Consider the following 18,193-nt stretch of genomic DNA (forward strand, 5'->3'; position numbering starts at 1 on the left):
ATGGAATGACCCAGATCTTAGATTTTTGAGATTTTTAAGAATTTGAATTTAAGAATTTGACAATTTTGAGAATTTGAAGATTTAAATATTTGGTGTCCTCCCAGAAGTTTGGAACCTCATTGTAGGTGACTTTGAGAGTGTTTCTATTGTTGAAAGTGTATCTCAATGAGTAGAATGTAAGTTTAAACTAAACATGATACTTATCACTCACTTGTAATCACCATTTTGGGCTTGTGGTCACTATGTAATTGTGGCAAGAACAGTTGCCCCACGACCAGCACTTTGCCTTGAACTAATAATAAATTTGTTTAAATGTATAATTTGCCATATTTTGAAGTTACTTCCAGGGTTGGTTCAATTACATTTTTAGTTACTTCCAATTATTTTTGGATTTTCCTGAATTAAATATTTTCCCTTTCATTTGCACACAATTACAGTAATTGCAATCGAATTTGAAAAAGTAATTAATCACACGAAAAATGAAATTGAACCCAACCCTGACTGTTTCTCTTTGAGAAGTGTTACAAGTTCAATTTTCTTATCAGAAAGAATCTACCTCATTTCTAAAGTGCCCTACTAATGTTGTGGAGATAGGCATCGTGCTCGTTTCGATCCCTTCCTTGATTAGTATGAGGCAGTTTACATCCAGGATCTTCCGTGAAAGTTCACTAAATGGTCTGTAAACATTCACAGAACAGCATGCGTGCTGTCGTCAGGTGGGAAATGTAAACCTTCAGCCTCAACACAACTTGTAAAACAACTTGTTAGTGAGAAACTATAAGGAATAACAACTTTTTCGTAAGAAGCTATAAATTAGAATTCAAACAAAATCATACTGAAAAGGTACGTAAATTCAATTGAACAAATGTGGAAACAGCACATGCATAGTTTGTGTTGAATTCTATGGAGTACTGCAGGCTGAGCAAAATAAAACAATATGTGATGCTTGGAGGCCTCCTTTCGTCTTTGGTAGACACTTCATAGGTTCCTGGTAAGAATGAGTAATGTGGAACATTTGGTGTTAAGGCAATTTTTATGTAGTTTGTACATTGTTGGTAAATTTAAGAGTTCATTAAAGGGAGTGCATGGGGAGCTGGAAGTGAGAGTATGCCCATGTCGTAGCTGCCATCTTGTGCACCTGGCGAGTTTAGTCTCCTTTTTGCCCCAACCCCATGGAATGACCCAGATCTTAGATTTTTGAGATTTTTAAGAATTTGAATTTAAGAATTTGACAATTTTGAGAATTTGAAGATTTAAATATTTGGTGTCCTCCCAGAAGTTTGGAACCTCATTGTATGTGACTTTGAGAGTGTTTCTATTGTTGAAAGTGTATCTCAATGAGTAGAATGTAAGTTTAAACTAAACATGATACTTATCACTCACTTGTAATCACCATTTTGGGCTTGTGGTCACTATGTAAGGGGGACACCATTTTTGGTGTCCCCCTTACGCGTGAAATTAGAATTACATCTTCGGGCAATAAAAATCAGGAATTTTATCTGACTTTGAGTAAGGAAGAGTGTTTCTATTGTTGAAAGTGTATCTCAATGAGTAGAGTGTAAGTTTAAACTAAACATGAATGATACTTATTACTCACTTGTAATCACCATTTCGAGCTTGTGGTCACTATGTAAGGGGGACACCATTTTTTGGTGTCCCCCTTACGCGTGAAATTAGAATGACATTTTCGGGCAATAAACATTTGTTGTGTATTTTTGCATGCAATTGTTTAAGAAGAAGATTCAGTGCTTCATATATTGTGTTTGAGATTAAATTATTCTTAAGAGTGGCAAGAATTGTTATGTCCACAGAGTTTCTTCTACCATATGTCTCAAAATTTCAAATTTTACAGTATAATGGGTAAGCTGTTGAGATTTTTTATTTTTTTTGTATTGAAATGATCCAAACAAAAAGTTGTTCAATGTGAAATGGCATCAAAAACAGACATGAAAACAGAAAAAAAAATTAGAAATGTATACCTCTTGAAACCAGTCTGACACATAAACACCTTGGGTTTGGTGTCCCCCTTACACGTGAAATCTGTTAGGAGCGTGCATGTTTTGGACCAGCCCCACTTTGATGAATTGTACAAAATGGTGAGAATTTTGTTATTTTCCAAAAATTAAGCTATATAGGAAATAAAAAATAATACTTTGATGAATTAATAAATGAATCTAGAATTTGACCCCTATGTCACACATTGAGGTCCTATTTTATGGAAATAGCCACATACAAGTCAATATGCTCATAAAGAACAGATGAGACATCAATCTCTTGAACTAGGAATAGGGATGCATGTAGAGATTATAATGAGAGGAAATTTGCATGTCTTTCAGATTGCATTTTTATGAACAATTCAAAGCAGGCCTTGCGGCTATGTTTTCAGGTGATTTGTATTGTTCCAAATGATTGTATTCCTGACTTTATTTTCTGTTTCATACCAAATCTGTAATTCTTTAGGAAGGGAGAATCAACAGTGTACAAAGCCCACACAGCTACAGTGCGCAGTGTGCAGTTTTCCAACGATGGCCAGTTCCTACTCACAGCATCTGACGACAAGACTGTCAAGGTAACCCATAATGCTTCCAACCGATTTCTTAGAATACAAGTATATTTCTGTGCATTGATTTGATGTGACAACATTCATGATCATTACTGCACAAAGCAACTTCAACTTATGTTGCATTCTTGTACAGTGTCTTTTATGATCATTTGTTTCAATTTATGGACAATTTTCTTAGAACGCTATTTTCTGTTGCTATTCTTCAGTACCCAGTACAATTTTGTAAATTTACAAAATAAACAGCCAAATCATACATGGTTATAATTGTGCAAGTATTTGCCTTTACCACTTTAAAGCATGTCAAGTTTGTGAGAAACACACATAGTCAAGTTGAAAAAGAAATGTGCTGCATGCATTTGAGAGACCCACAAAAATGTACAGTGTAGTCTCAAAAAATAGATTTTGTCCTGTTAAAAAACAGTGAGCTTTCTCAACATCTTTTACCATTATCACACTGAAATTCGATATCAGTATGTACTGAAGAAAGACAATAACTCATGTATGAAGTTTGAGGAATTCTGTCATCAACCATATAACATTTTGTTCTTACAACATATGCACCTCATCTATCCATTTTCACTGGCAGAAATTCAAGAGGTTTAAGCAAAGGTGTAACCTGCATGAAATGCTAATGAGCAGATTATTACTGGTAAACAAGATGAAAGGATTGCAACTGATTGACAAATTGCCCTACATCAACATGAATAATTTCATGAATTTGAAGATGAAAGGAGTAATAGCACATTATGCATCTCTTGTGGGGTCCCAGGTATGGACGGTCCACAGACAGAGGTTCCAGTTCTCCCTCACTCAGCACGCAAACTGGGTGCGCTGCGCCAAGTGGTCCCCCGACGGTCGGCTCATCGTGTCCGGGAGTGACGACAAGACTGTCAAGGTCTGGGACAGAACCAGCAAAGAATGCATCCACACGTTCTTTGAGCACGGAGGGTGAGTGTTTTCGGCTCTCAAACTGCTGCACAAAGTCTGCATTAAAAGACCTGAGGGGCATTTCATGAAGGAACTTGTCAGATAAAATGTCAGACAAGTCAATTATATCTGACAAGTTCAGAGAAATCAGCCAATCAGAATAAAGAATTTCTCAAAACTTGTCGGATATAATTGACTTGTCAGATATTTTATGCGACAAGTTCCTTCATGAAATGCCCCCTGATAGTGTGGGGAAAGGTTGACCTGATCATTGAATTGATCTTCATTCGCTTCCCACCAGGGTACATTCAGAAGCCATAATGACCACAGACCTGCTAGAATGGAATTGCCCATCAGCAAATACTGTATGTACACTGAAGCGTACACTCATCGGTCACGTTTTGCGCCAGGCGAGGCTCTGTGGCTTTGTGTGTATTGTCATATAGATTAATGATAAAGAGCGTATATATGCTACACAATTTGTTACAGGAATTCCCAAATATTTCTGAGTCTGGCTTGCTTTGACATTGCTCAGTATTCCTACACTATTGGGTCTTTAAAATATTTATTCAAGGTCTAGCCCCTTTTTGACACTGAGACTGTTATTGATATATAGATTATTAATATTATACATGTAGGCCATGTGTGGTGTGAGAAATGTTACTTGGGTATCTTCATTCTAATTTCTTTGTTTGAGTCATGTATTCCTATTTGTCTGTTCTTTCTATTTGAAAGATTTGCTCTCTTGCCATGAAAATGTCAAGTGCAATTCAACTCATGGGTTGCTGTGTGATTTCACTGAATTTGCCTGTGTACATATCACAGTATGTGTGTGTGTACTTGCAGCAAAAGTCACTGTTCCTGTTTGTTATTAATTGTCATGTTTCAGTCCTCTTTGTAAAGTATAGAGAGTGCCCTCTGTTGTTTGAAGTGAGCACTGTCTGTCTGCCTCAGATGATGTGGAGTACTTTGGGATTGTAAAGACGAGTGAAAAAGTGCTAAGACTTAAAGTAGATGATAGTAGCTTCCACAGGTTAATTGATTACACTACCGGTATTTCACATACTTTTGAAGCAGACAAAGATTTATATGGCCATGTGCTTAGATACGAAGTTATGAAGTTGGTTTCTCTTTGGCTGATTTCTGACATTTTACTCAATTCGCACCATTAATTGATGAGCAATTTCTTTCTTGGACTTTGCCTCAAGTATCTCATTTCATCTCTGGGAACAATGAATAGTAGAATCTAGATCATATACACTTGCCTTTGCTTATTATCTAAATCTAATTCTGAATCCAGTCCTTTCATTTATCATAAAAGTCATAGAGGAACTTGTTATCTGTTGTATGCACACACAGTCGACCTTGACTAAGTTGAATCTATTTGGACTGAAGAAATAGCTTCGACTTGGAGAAAATTTGACTCATGAGGGATTAAATCAATAAAATATAAAGAGAGGATGACGTGAAAAGACCCTCAACTTAGGCGATTATTCAACTTATGCGAGGTCAGCTGAAGCAAGGTTGACTGTATGTGTGAACACGCATGTGTAGGAAGTTGAAATCTCCACAACCTTGGGCTCCATAACTTCCTCTGTCTTTACAAATCAGGGCAGACATTTTTTTAGCTCACCTGAGCCAAAGGCTCAAGTGAGCTATTGCGATCGCCCTTCGTCCGGCGTCCGTCGTCCGTCGTGCGTCGTCCGTTGTGCGTAAACTTTTTACATTTTCATCTTCTTCTTGAAAACCCCAAGACCGATTTTCATCAAACTTGGCAGGTAGCATCCCTAGGGGGTTAGGAACTCAATTTGTTAAAATGGGCACCATGCCCCACCCAGGGGGCCCCCAAGGGGGCCCAAACCCCCCAAAATTAAGGAATCTGTAAAAATCTTCTTCTCTAGAACCAGAAGTGATAGAGCTAAGTTAATACTATGAGTTAGTACATTGATGACTATAGTTTCAAGTTTGTTCATGGCAGAATCAGGGGTGCCCCCCTTGGGACCCAGGGGAGGGGGGTGGGGAGGGGTCCTAATGGGGCCTAAATTGTACATTTTCATCTTCTTCTTGAGAACCCCATGACCCATTTTCACCAAACTTGGCAGGTAGCATCCCTCGGGGGTTAGGATCTCATTTTGTTAAAATGGGCACCATGCCCCACCCAGGGGGCCCCCAGGGGGGCCCAAACCCCCCCCCCCAAAAAAAAAAAAAAAAAAAATGAAGGAATCTTTAAAAATCTTCTCTAAGATAAGCTAAGATAATACTATGAGTGAGTACATTAATGACTGTAGTTTCAAATTTGTTCATGGCAGATCCATGGGTGCCCCTCTTGGGGGCAGGGGGGGGGGGGGTTGGGAAGGTCCAAATGGGGGCCTAAATTGTACATTTTCATCTTCTTCCTGAAAACCTCATGATGGATTTTCGTCAAACTTGGCAGGTAGCATCCCTAGGGGGTCAGGATCTCAATTTATCAAAGTGGGCACCATGCCCCACCCAGTGGGCCCCAGGGGGCCCAAACCCCCCCCCCCCCAAAATGAAGGAATCTTTAAAAATCTTCTCTAAGATAAGCTAAGATAATACTATGAGTGAGTACATTAATGACTGTAGTTTCAAGTTTGTTCATAGCAGATCCAGGGGTGCCCCTCTTGGGGGCAGGGGGGGGGGGGGGTTGGGAAGGTCCAAATGGGGGCCTGAATTGTACATTTTCATCTTCTTCCTGAAAACCTCATGATGGATTTTCGTCAAACTTGGCAGGTAGCATCCCTAGGGGGTCAGGATCTCAATTTATCAAAGTGGGCACCATGCCCCACCCAGTGGGCCCCAGGGGGCCCCAATGCCCCCAAATTAAGGAATCTTTAAAAATGTTGGCCCTTATTGTACATTTTCATGTTCTACTTGAGAATGCCTGGTCAAATTTGAGTAAAGCTGTGAATAATTTAGATTAGTGACTGCGTGAAAGGTGAACTTGCGATACTCAGGTGAGCGCTAGACCCGCGGGTCTCTTGTTTTTTTTTTAGAATTCTTCTCACAGAACACCTGGTCCAGATTTGGCTATCAATGAAAATTTGTCTTGAGATTAAAAAAGTCAGAAGCAAGTATCTCTCTGTGAAGTCCGTGTAAATGGCAGGCACGAACTTTGGGATAAGGGTTTTCATTAACATAGGAAACAAAACTTGCCCTACCGCAGAGGTTTAAATACAGCATGTGTGGATATTTTGGTGTTTATAGTCACAACTTAGTGGAACAAATATCAATTGGCAACCGTCTAAAGTAGAAATTACATGTATACTGTTGCAAAGTAAACTCACAGTTCATAAACACAGTGCCAATAGCTACAGCTTAGTGTCAATTTCAGCAAATTGCTTGGTACATGTAGTTAAATACCAGTCCAATATGAAGAATCTGATTCCCCTCCCCCCCCCCCCCCCCCCAGCTTTGCTCACTCAGTTGCCTTCCACCCAAGTGGTACCTGCATCGCAGCAGCCGGCACGGACAGCACAGTGAAGGTCTGGGACATCAGAATGAACAAATTGCTGCAGCATTACCAAGGTAAGTTGACACCACGTGTCTCTGCTATTGTTAGCAAGATAATCGTTTGAGTTTGAATTTCTGTCTCTTACTCACATACCCAATTTTCAAGGTGAATGACTGCACAGAAGCATTGACATGTGATCCTACATTTCATGATTCCCGAGTTGGTGTTACTCAGATGCACAGTACATGTGACAAAGGGGTACACCTACTATGTCTTCCTTTATTTTTGTTCAGTTGTTGTAGTGATGAATGATGCCTTTCAATTTGCCTTCTGTTAATTTGATTTAGAATGAATATCAAGTCAAGTTTATCCCGTTTTCTGGTCTTCATCGCCCACTCTACACACCCCCCCCCCCCATGCATATTGCAGGTTTTTATGTGCTCAGCTGTCATATCTATTATCCTCTTCCTTTGCTAAATACATCTAAATAGCTCATTTGATGAATCCTCAATTCTGATTGGTTGAAATTGGGGGCATAAAATTAAATTGAATTGCCTTCAGCCACATAGTACCCAAATTGCCCCATAATACCAAGCTGCCCACTTTTGGTTCATAGCAGTATGTACATGTACTGTCGATGCTTGGCTTCAATAGGGCAAGACATGACCCTTGTCTGGTGGCTTAGTGGATAGTGCTCTGGACTCTTTAGTAGGAGATCCTGTGTTCAAGTCCTACTTGCTCCATGGTCCGATGTCCTCCCAAGTCCTCAACTGTCCTCCCCCAGCTCCCGTTGCCTTCCCTCATCCCTTAGCCCAATTTCCTCTCTGTAATGCTCCGAGAGAGTTGTCTCATTTCATTGTGAAACAATTGATTTGCGACCCTGACAGCACACTTCCTGTGTCCGTGAAGGGGACATTGCCCCACACGTGACAGGCCGCATGTGAAGGCATGCCATACTGCCTTCCCGTTTTTCCAGGACTGCTTTCCTGCCCCTTTCAATTAGCTTGGGGGCGCCAGCACTCACGTCCCTGGAAATGGCTGGAAATGGGCTCCAAATTAAATGTGTCCTGCAGAGGGCCATCTCGCACACTTGTCCTTGGAGGGAGGGTGGGCGTGGCAGTGTGGCGAAAGACTGTTGGCTCTTGGGCACTTGGCAGTGGGCGTGGTTATACCGTGAAGAGTTCTGATGTGGGATTCTCACATGAGTTGGCAAGTTAGTGCACTTTGTCATAAATCACTGATATATTTTCAGTTAGATAAAAGGAATCATTGAGTTTCCTAACCCCTCAGAATATATTCTTATTGCCACTCTCTATACTATATCAGCCCAAGCATTCCTTTGCTGTAGGCGGGAACATCTGATAAGTAAATAGACCGTTAGAATCAAAAATAGATCACGTTTTTGTAACCTTGCAAAAGTAACAGGATGCAATTCTATTTCCTGAGTATTGTTGCTACAAGGGTCTATGCATTGCTCAGATATTCCGAAAGAACGGAGGGGAAACAACTAGACAGTGTTAGCTTCATGAGTGTCATGATGAAGCCAATACATTACACATATATTTCCTGGCATCTTACAATTGAGGTTCACATTAATCAAAGTGTACAATTGTTCATCACCCAATACTTGGAAACTTGATTCTACTTGATGTACAGTCCACATGCACACTTAACCATTAATAACTCACTTTCAACACTACTGGACACTCAACAGAGTAGCACTTGCTCTTGTTCTATGTCTGGCTGCACAGAGATAGGGTTGCATTCTCACCACTTCTATTTCTCAGAATGTAATTGTCTCTAAATGTCATGTACTGTGCTCCAGTCTGAATCTCTTTCTCCTTTCTGTTTGACTTGAAGATTTACATGTCTGTACAGTGATGAAAGCAGCTTGAGCACTGACTATCATTTCAATTCAGTGGTGTTTAAAGACTATTTTGTGCTTACTGCTCATTCACAAGCAATTTCATTGTGCAAATTAATGATTTCTAAATTGCAGTTTACGTTAATGAAGAACAATTTGTCAGTTAGTTGTAATTTCACCCAATCAGTTAATAATACAAACTCTGTCCAATCCATTGTCACCAATTATCGACATGCAGACTCATAATTGCAGTTTTACAAACAGAGGAAACCTATTGTATCTGAAATCAAATTTGCTGAGTTGCTGACTTAAGTCATTTCTCCTGACTTCTTAATAGAAGAAACACTCATTTTTCTGTTTCTGGTAAAGAAAGAAATGTGTTTACCTTCTTACCCAAAATTTAGAGGGGGGGGGGGTGCAATTTTCATTGGCTGTACTAGTCAGGTGTTATGTTGAAAGTTTTCTGCACAGACTTTGAGGATTACCAGAGCTGCCTAATATGTGACATTTATCTGGTGTGAATGCATTACAATGGTCATAAGTCTTACTTTTGCCACCCTCCCGATTTTCACCAGACTTCATTTAGGAATGGCAAATTTGCCAGATCTTTGCTAAGGCTCTTCACAGGCAGTTCGCTCGGAAGAACACAGCATTTAGTAGAATTTCTCTTCTGTTTGCATTTATGCGAGTGCATCTAATTACCCAAAATAGTAATGTCTCTCTTCAAAGTTGCAGTCACAGTGTGACCCTGAATTGAGTGCTATAACTTACTAACCAAGTGAATTATCCTTTGTGAGCCGCAAATACAGTAGTGCATGATTTCTATTGAAAACACTCAGTCCTTTGAGTATTTGCAGAATATCTGTCCACACAATTTAGTATGGCTCTGATTGTGTCCACTTTAATTTTGGACACGTTTGATCGACATGACGCAGATACAGGTGTGAATCCCTGTAAGTAGGTCTAGAGGCTCAAGGTGGTAGTTTTTAATCAACACCCCAGATTTAGACCCTGAACAGTTCATAGCAAAGACTGAACCTTCAGCTATTCCATCCAGTTTACATCAATCATCACTTATAAACGAGCAAATGAGAGAAGAAGTGAATGAATGGTATTTCCATCCTTTTCATATTCCCCATAAAATATAAAATTTGTCAGTAAAAATCAGACGGGACGAACCTCATATGATGCAAGAAGAAAAATTCATCGTGAAGAAAATTTCAAGCAAATCCAAAGAAACTCCAAAGAAACACACACACACAAAAAAAAAAGTGTTACAAAGCACTAGACTGTGTGATGACTGTCCCACATTAAATCTGTCAAAATTAATCTTCTATGCCATGTGGTACTTCACACAAAATCACAGCCAAACAATAACTCCGGGACAGAATATGTTTTCTTCTTCTCCTTTCATGAAAGTTGTGTGTATGTTGTCATCTGTTTCAGTAAATTGTCCTTCAATGATTTTTTTTATCAATCATTTCATGTAAAATTGTACAGTAGCCTCCAGTTGCGCACTGAGTCATGGTTGCAGAAATGAAGTTGTGGCTCTTTGCTTAGAATGCCAACTTGTTTGCAATTTTGAAAATGAATTCAGTCATAGATCTAAGGCAGTTTCTGTCATACATTGAAAATGATTTAAGTGTATATGATTTGCATGGCAATAACAGCAAAGTAATTCATATCATATCTCACTTCATGAGTTTATATTTTCCACCTTTGCAACAGACTGCATCTTGTCTTGTTCTTTCATTCTCTTTCTCTTACTTGAAATAGGATTGTTCACTTGGATACTAAAACTTATAATCAAGAAATCTGAGTATGCTTGACATAAGCATTATTTCCTGTCTTAATAATAAAAACTGCAAGAACTGCCAGCAACTAATGTGTTGAATTACAAGGTACAATATGTGCATGGTGTCTATTCTTACTTTTGTGAGCAATTAAATCCGTACTTTCAAGAAGAAACAGATAGTGCCTACTATTAAACCCACAGGAGAAACTGAAAATTCAAATGATGTGATTCTAGTAGCTCTCATCAGCTGCCAAGAGTTTCAGCCTATATGACTTTTCTTTGAAAATTCTTCACTGAGAAAGGCATCATCCTGCCATTTTGGCTAGTGCTGTAGCAAACAGAATGTCTGTGATATTGCTAAGTTATGGGATGATGATTTGCAACTTGCAGGTCAGTCATAAAAGGCATTACTGTCAAGTCACTTGTGCCCAGGTTTCTTTTTCTTTCTCTCTTTTCTTCCTTCTTCTCCTCCTCCTCCTTATTCTTCCTCTCTTTTCCTACTTTATTATCCCTTTCTTCCTTCTTCATCTCTTTTCTACTTAGTTCTTCCTCTGTTTCCTCCTCCTTCTCCATCTTCATCATCCTCATCTTCATCTTCTTCTTCTTCTTTTCTGCTCTTCAATATCATCATTATCATCATCACTATTCATTTTGGGGGACTGTAAGGTGAATGCTCTGTCTAGTTTTCCAAACAGAATGTTAAAAAAAAAAAATTCAAGCAAAAAAAAAAAAAAAAAATGGTTTGCGATTTTTGGCCATGACTGATTGATGGAAGACTATTGCTCACCTGGGCCTCGAGGAGATTGCAAATGAATGACTTCCAGGACTGTGAGTGAAGTGCTAGGAACAGGTGCAGGAGCGTGGAAGTCATTCATTTGGTGGTCACGCATAAATCTGTCATCGCAACAAGTGCCTGCCCAGTTGATGCGCTATACATTCTATATCGAGATGAGTCGATGGAAGAAGGGTATAATTAGAGGGATTAGGTGCATATCATATATAAGGAGGTGTAGACTATCTGTCATGTATGGGGGGGGGGGGGGAGATGAAGGGGGCAGAGGGGATGAGTACGGACAGCATTGCTCATGGATGTATTTTTAAGTTTTGAACTCGTGGCATTATGTGCCAGGAATGAGGGGGGTCACTTTCCAAAAATCTGGTATGAATGTATAGACTGCACATTCTTTCTGAGACCTGGCCCCATCGCAATGACTGTCGGGGATGAAAACGATGAAATATATACAAAGTAAAGTGGGGTTAACTGCTTCTTAGAGAGAACTCTTTGACAGTTTGAGTGTCGATGACATAACATCCTGCAACACCTCAAAGGTAGCTGGGGCCCAAAAGCTGAGCCCTGAAGCAATACACTGCTAATCCATCCATAGTACTGCCAGTAGAAAAAAAAACAACAACAATAAAGAACCATATCTAGGTCAGCAGTGGGGTGTTTCATAAAGCTGTTCGTAAAGTTGCGAACAACTTACGAGCGACTGGTGATCAGTTCTTGTGGCTGAATTATGGAAATTCTGATAAGTATAGCATATCAGAACTGGTCACCAGTCGCTCGTAAGTTGTTTGTAACTTTCTGAACAACTTTATGAAACAGGGCCCTGTTGTATATTGTATGGTGGCATTATGTATACAGTCCTCTATCATGGGGGGAAGATGGCAGGTTTTTTACTGCAGTTCTAAGGGTGATCCCTCTGAAGCCTGTGAGGGACAACAAAAATGCCCCTTTCGTTCTCTTCAAATGGCAATTTGGATCAGGGATATTTGAATTATCTCCTAGGGTATGAGAGTTTCATAAGGTGCATGTGGTCACCATGGGGGCCTGTGGGCGGGGGGGGGCCCTATGGGCGGGGCTACTGTGGGCGGAAACATTAAATTTTGATTGTTTCGTTATCTGATTGAACAAGTAAATCATAATAATTGTGTGTAGATGCCCCTAGGTACAGAATGATGCATTGGGATAGTTTGCACTGCCTCTTCAGAAGTATACGCCTACAAATCTAGGTAACTTTTTGTGTGCATGCCCAGCTCAGCTGATAATTTGAAGAAAAAAATTTGCATATTTTGCTCACATGCATACCGCACACAAATGGATTGATTAATGATGATATTCCACAGTACATTAAAAACGTCATAGCTGTAAATTTGTCATTAAATTGACATCACGGCAGAACTTGCAGTTTCTCCACAACTTTGCTGTACTGCATTTTTAGCATAAACACTATCATGAAATGTTACATGGTTTTTAAAAAAGAAAAAGAAGAAGAATGTTTTCAATGGAATCAATCACACATTGCAGTCTCAGAATAATGTGGCACATGTAGGGTTTACACCCAGGCATGCAAAGAGTTAAAGGCACATGGTCCCAGTGGTTTAAATGTGTACGCGGGCGCATGGCGCAAGTTTCCTATAGAGAGAGACCTACGCTATTGGCTCCTCTTTAGCGCTTACACTGTGGCCCAATTTCCCAGTCCGAAGAAGTCCGATCCACTGTAGTCAATGGTCCGATCACAGGTCGGCTCATGATTCGGATGAGGGGGATGACAGCTTTAGCAAACTTCTTTTGTGATGTCATAAATAGAAGAACATTATATGCACGCACCCTGGCATTACTACAGATTGCGTGATACGCAGAGAAGACAACGAAGGCAACGTTACTTAGCAACACCTAGCGCTTACTCTTGATGACAGCTCAACTTCGGCAATCTTCGTATCAGTGCTAACGGTGATCGGCAGTATCATCAACAGCGCCCTCTACACTACCAGGACTATGCGCCTTTAATGGCATGACATTAATTGGCAGCATATTATATTGAGACTACATCAAAGTTTAGTTTATCTTGATCTCATAGGCAATATCAAGCTCATGAAGCTCTTGACTGAATTCATGTCTATGCCAGGACTTCAATTGAAGAGCGGAGCAAAATCTCATTTTGGAAAGGACTCCACAGGTTTCACATAACATTACATTGTGGATGTTTGAACACTCAAATTCAGTCAATTAGTTATTGCTGTTCTCTGCAAGGCCGTTACCCACATCTGTATCATGTGGCTCCTTTGTACTCAAACTGCAATGCGTTTAATTGACATGAATAAATGTAGAGTTGAAGTGGAACCCGAGAGAGGAAAGTGAGAAATCAATCATGAGGTGAAAGGAATTAATGGCTCTTCTAAGCTGGTTCAGATTGAGTCGTTGGGGAATCACATTAACTGGTAAACAGGAATCTACTTTGAAAGGTTTAATATCTGATAGGGTCTGGAACTGAAAGCGTTGATTCTGTGCAAATTTCCTATATCCTAGTATCGACTGCGGATATTTCCAGATGTGGGTTATATTTCCCTGTTTATAAATTGGGTTTCCCTTTCATCCTTGTTTTGACAGTCGCTTGTTTCTGCGGCAAACATGACCTCTGTAAAGTGTAAGCTGCATAGATCAGATGTGAGTGATGAGATGTGAGTGAGTGAAGAGTTTTGCATCCCTTAAAGAGGAAATCCAGTCCAAATATAAGTTAGTCTGATAAAAAAAAGGAGTAAAATCTTACAAGTTCGACAGTAAGAATTTGACTGAAATCGGATGAAAAATAAGGAAGCTATGACATTTTGAAGTTTTGCTGATTTCTGCAAAACAGTTCTTGTACAGTGGATATATGGAAATGAGTGAGCTAACCATGTCATGCCCTCACAATTTTCCATTGATCTTGTACAAAAAATGATGAAAATTCAATGTTTCTGTCATCGAAGTCTGAACATGATGTTATTCCTGGTTAAATAACTTCAGAATAGTGATCAGTTAGATATACGAGGATTTGAGCCTCGGGCATAATTGTGTTTGAATGAAAAACTGGAAATTTCAAAATTTTATGTACAAACTATATGGTAAATCATGGGGGAATGACATGCTCACTTTGCCATTTGCATATTCATAATGACTGTACAAGAACTGTTCCCCCCCAAAAAAAAAAAAAAAAAAAAAGAAGCAAAACTTCAAAATGTCACAGCTTCCTTATTTTTCATCGGATTTCAATCAGAATTATACTGTTGAACTCATAATATTTTGCTCTTTCTTATCAGACTAACTTATATTTGGACTGGATTTCCCCTTTAAAGGTGCAAATACCCTAGGGAATGTATTTGTATGTATGTGCACAATTATTATATATTTATATTTTACGCTGTGCAACTTTGGAAGAAAAACAGTTATGCCATTGCCTTGCTCACACGTATCGACCTAGGCAAAGAGTAGACTCAAAATATTCCAAACTGATGGTGTCATCGAGATTCCCATGGTACCTGACCCACAGCCCAGCGCAGTGAGAAAGTGCATGTGAGTAAAGAAAAAGATAAGTACCTGGTAATGGTTTGCTCTGGGGTTGTTACAGAATGGGGACACGCAAGCAGTGATAGATTTTGTCCCAGCCAAATTTAACCCACGAGGGCCTCACCTCTTCCTGATTAGATAAAAAGTTAGAAACAGAGAGAGAGAGAGAGAGAGAGAAAAAAAAGAAATTAAGAACTATCAGTATTGTACTAAAGATAGCATATGATTTGGCCAGATTGGACAGCTGTTGAAAATAGCCTTCTTTACTGAGACATATGATCGAATTGCTGGTTGTGATGGTGTAAATTTAGCCAGGGCCTTAATCATGAATGTGTGGTTAATGTGCAAAATGATATCTCACAGATATTTTGACATGGGGGGGGGGGGGGGGGGAAGGGAGGGGGGAGAGACAACTGCGATTTTAATGATGCATGCAATGGTTGTAATACTTTTATTTTTAATTGATACTTTATGTTTGAGGTACAAAAACAGTTAGTTTTTATAAGTGGGCAAGTTAAGCATATCAGGGCAATTACCCCCTGAGGGCAATTACACAAATTACCCAAATACTGGTTAGTGATAAGGTTGTAGTAAATATTTGGGTTAGGGTTAGGTTTAGGGTTGGTGGGGGGTTGGTTAGGGTTAGGATTAGGGTCAGGATTAGGATTAGGGTTAGTGTCAGGGGATGGGTCTGTGGTAATTGCCCAGGGGATAATTGCCCTAGAAATGGCACATGGAAGTCACAGATACACTCTGATACATTGAACTTAATTAAGATTCTGCTTTGACTAGCAGTTCATAATGCATGAATTATATCAAAGCTTACCATCAAATATGCTGCATTGCTTGAGAATTGTCCTGAATTCCATCATCATTATTGTTTTATGCATGCATCATACACAAGTAGTGCTATCAAAAAGAAATGCCTCAAAACTTACAGTGGTAAATTCATTTCGTTTTCCAATTATTCTGTTTGTTTGAAATGCTATCTATCATCTAGGAGGTCATAAATCTCAAGACTTTATCTTTGGACTAACTCCTATAACCTTCCCAAAATAGCATATATCAAACTGTTAGTTTTGAAATAGATTGTTGTTGTTTTTTTTTTTTTTGTTCCTGACAGCTGAAGTCATCATCTGTTATATATTAAATGGATTAGTCAAAGTACTTTGAGGTCACCTACCTTCAACTGACATTTCCTTCTTTTTTTTTTCTTTTTCTTTTTTTTTTTACCATTTTCGCACCATCATGATCAAGCCAACAACATGCACTGTGCAGTTTTTGCACCCTATGTGTGCAATGTGTGCCAAATTTTAATATGTGTTTCTTTCTTATATTACGCTTCATGTTTTGCTTTTGTTCGTTTGTTTGTTTTTTGCAAAGTACAAGTCTTTTAGTTTCTTTTCTCCATTTAGAACACATAAGTTTTCTCTATTGATTACCAGTACCCCCAAATATATAATGCTTCCATGGTTTTTAGTCATTCACCATTTGTAAATATGAAAGTGTGCTCCCATGGGGGGAAAAATACAAATGGTCCACAATCATGTGGTCATGTAGTTTATCAGATTGCAAGCTGGTATTTTAGACTGAACCATAATTCAACACTCAACAAAAACTCTACCAAGACATGCGATTTAACAACTGCTCACTATCCACTGTTGCTAAATAAAGCTGACTTCATACTTGTAAACAAATAACACAAATCATTCATCCATTGCAACCATCATCACTAGGTGCAGTGAAAAGAACAGTAATCCTTACCTGTGTTGTCATGGTTGCAGTTCGTGAATGCCCATTACTTTCTTGATTTGCAAGAAAATGGAATGAATTATAACTGAATTGAGGAGTCCATTATTTTTAGACATGGATATGTTTTTTTAACTTTTTGTTGTCAACTTAAACATGTAAGAAATGGATAGAAACTTACATCTGATGTTTTAATCTTTAATACTCCTGTTTCGTAAACTGTCCATCGTTAGCCATGCCAAAAAAACAAACAAACAAACAAACAGACTTGTGGGCAGTATTAGGACAGTACTGAATCACATGGAATATATTATCTCTAGGTACAGGAAATAAACTGAACAGTCCTTTATTCTGTAGACATGGATATGTTTCTTTGAACTTTTTGTTGTCAACTTCAATAACTTAAATCTGATGTTTTAATCTTACTTTCTTTTGGAAACTGTCAATCATTAGCTGTGCCAAAAACCAGAACTGGTGGAAATTAGTAAGGCAGTACTGAATCACTCTGAAGCCGATTTTGGGTATTTTTTTTTTCTCTCCCTTACCCTCCTCCAGGGCTTGGACACTATGGTACTAAGTTAAAAACCAGAGAACTTCCTCCCATGCTTAGCTGATTTGATTTACATGTGTTGTTTATGTTCTTTTTCCCCCCAGTAATATTTAGGCATTGAAGAAATAGAACTAATAGGATGTTATCAAGCATGCAATATTCATTGTTTGTTTTTATCGGTAAAGTAACCAAAGATGTTATGACGCATGGGTAGAAAAGGGATGATATTTTTGTTGCATCGCATCATTTTTCTTTCCTGTACTTGGTTCTTGACCTGTATGACTTCCAAAGCATTTTTAGTTTGCTGACTTTCAATGATGTGCCATTTGAAATATCCATCTCTGTTCATCTTCTGTACATGTTGCTTATTGTGGGTGTACCCATTTTCTTGGATTTCATGTGTCGACTGAGGGCCCTTCATCCAGTTATCCATCTAATTTTTTGAATGCGCTGTTTTCAAACTGAGGAAGATGCACATTTATAATAGTGGGCTATTTTTCAAAACGCAAAATGGCCCGCTAGTTTGAACTTCGGTCTGATAAAAAACACACCTTATGTGAAATATACAAATCATATTGTATATATCTGACTCACAAACACCTTTACTGGAGCCAGAAGGCCTCACTGGTGGTCTATTGAACTCATGCATGGTCCTCCTTGTTATATGTTTGTTAGGTCTTGAATGAAGACTAATCCAGAACTTGTAAGATCTGACCTGATTTGATCTGATCTGATCTTGTGAGATCTGATCTGATCTAACTGTATGACAGCAGACCACTCCCCACGCTTAAATATAATTATAAAGCATTTTATTTATTTTCTGAGGAATTGATCTTGTGTAAAGTATCGATATTATGCAGATGAAGGCACAGATATTCAAATGTGAATGACGCGCCTCTTTAACACAACAACAACAAGATGTGTACATCTGAAGTAAACCTTTGCT

The 18,193-nt window shown here is 38.9% G+C and overlaps 1 protein-coding gene across 1 annotated transcript in view; it reads left to right on the forward strand.

The window, feature by feature from the left end:
- The window catches only part of LOC140246159 (uncharacterized), a 58,255-nt gene that overhangs the window by 13,241 nt on the left and 26,821 nt on the right, over positions 1 to 18,193 (forward strand). Inside the window, exons 4-6 of the mRNA XM_072325600.1 lie at positions 2,461 to 2,569; positions 3,333 to 3,511; positions 6,921 to 7,036. Of these exons, the coding sequence (XP_072181701.1) occupies positions 2,461 to 2,569; positions 3,333 to 3,511; positions 6,921 to 7,036 (404 nt within the window). The remainder of the gene's footprint in view (positions 1 to 2,460; positions 2,570 to 3,332; positions 3,512 to 6,920; positions 7,037 to 18,193) is intronic.

The sequence above is a fragment of the Diadema setosum genome, chromosome 2, assembly GCF_964275005.1.
Source record: "Diadema setosum chromosome 2, eeDiaSeto1, whole genome shotgun sequence".
Taxonomy (NCBI): domain Eukaryota; kingdom Metazoa; phylum Echinodermata; class Echinoidea; order Diadematoida; family Diadematidae; genus Diadema; species Diadema setosum.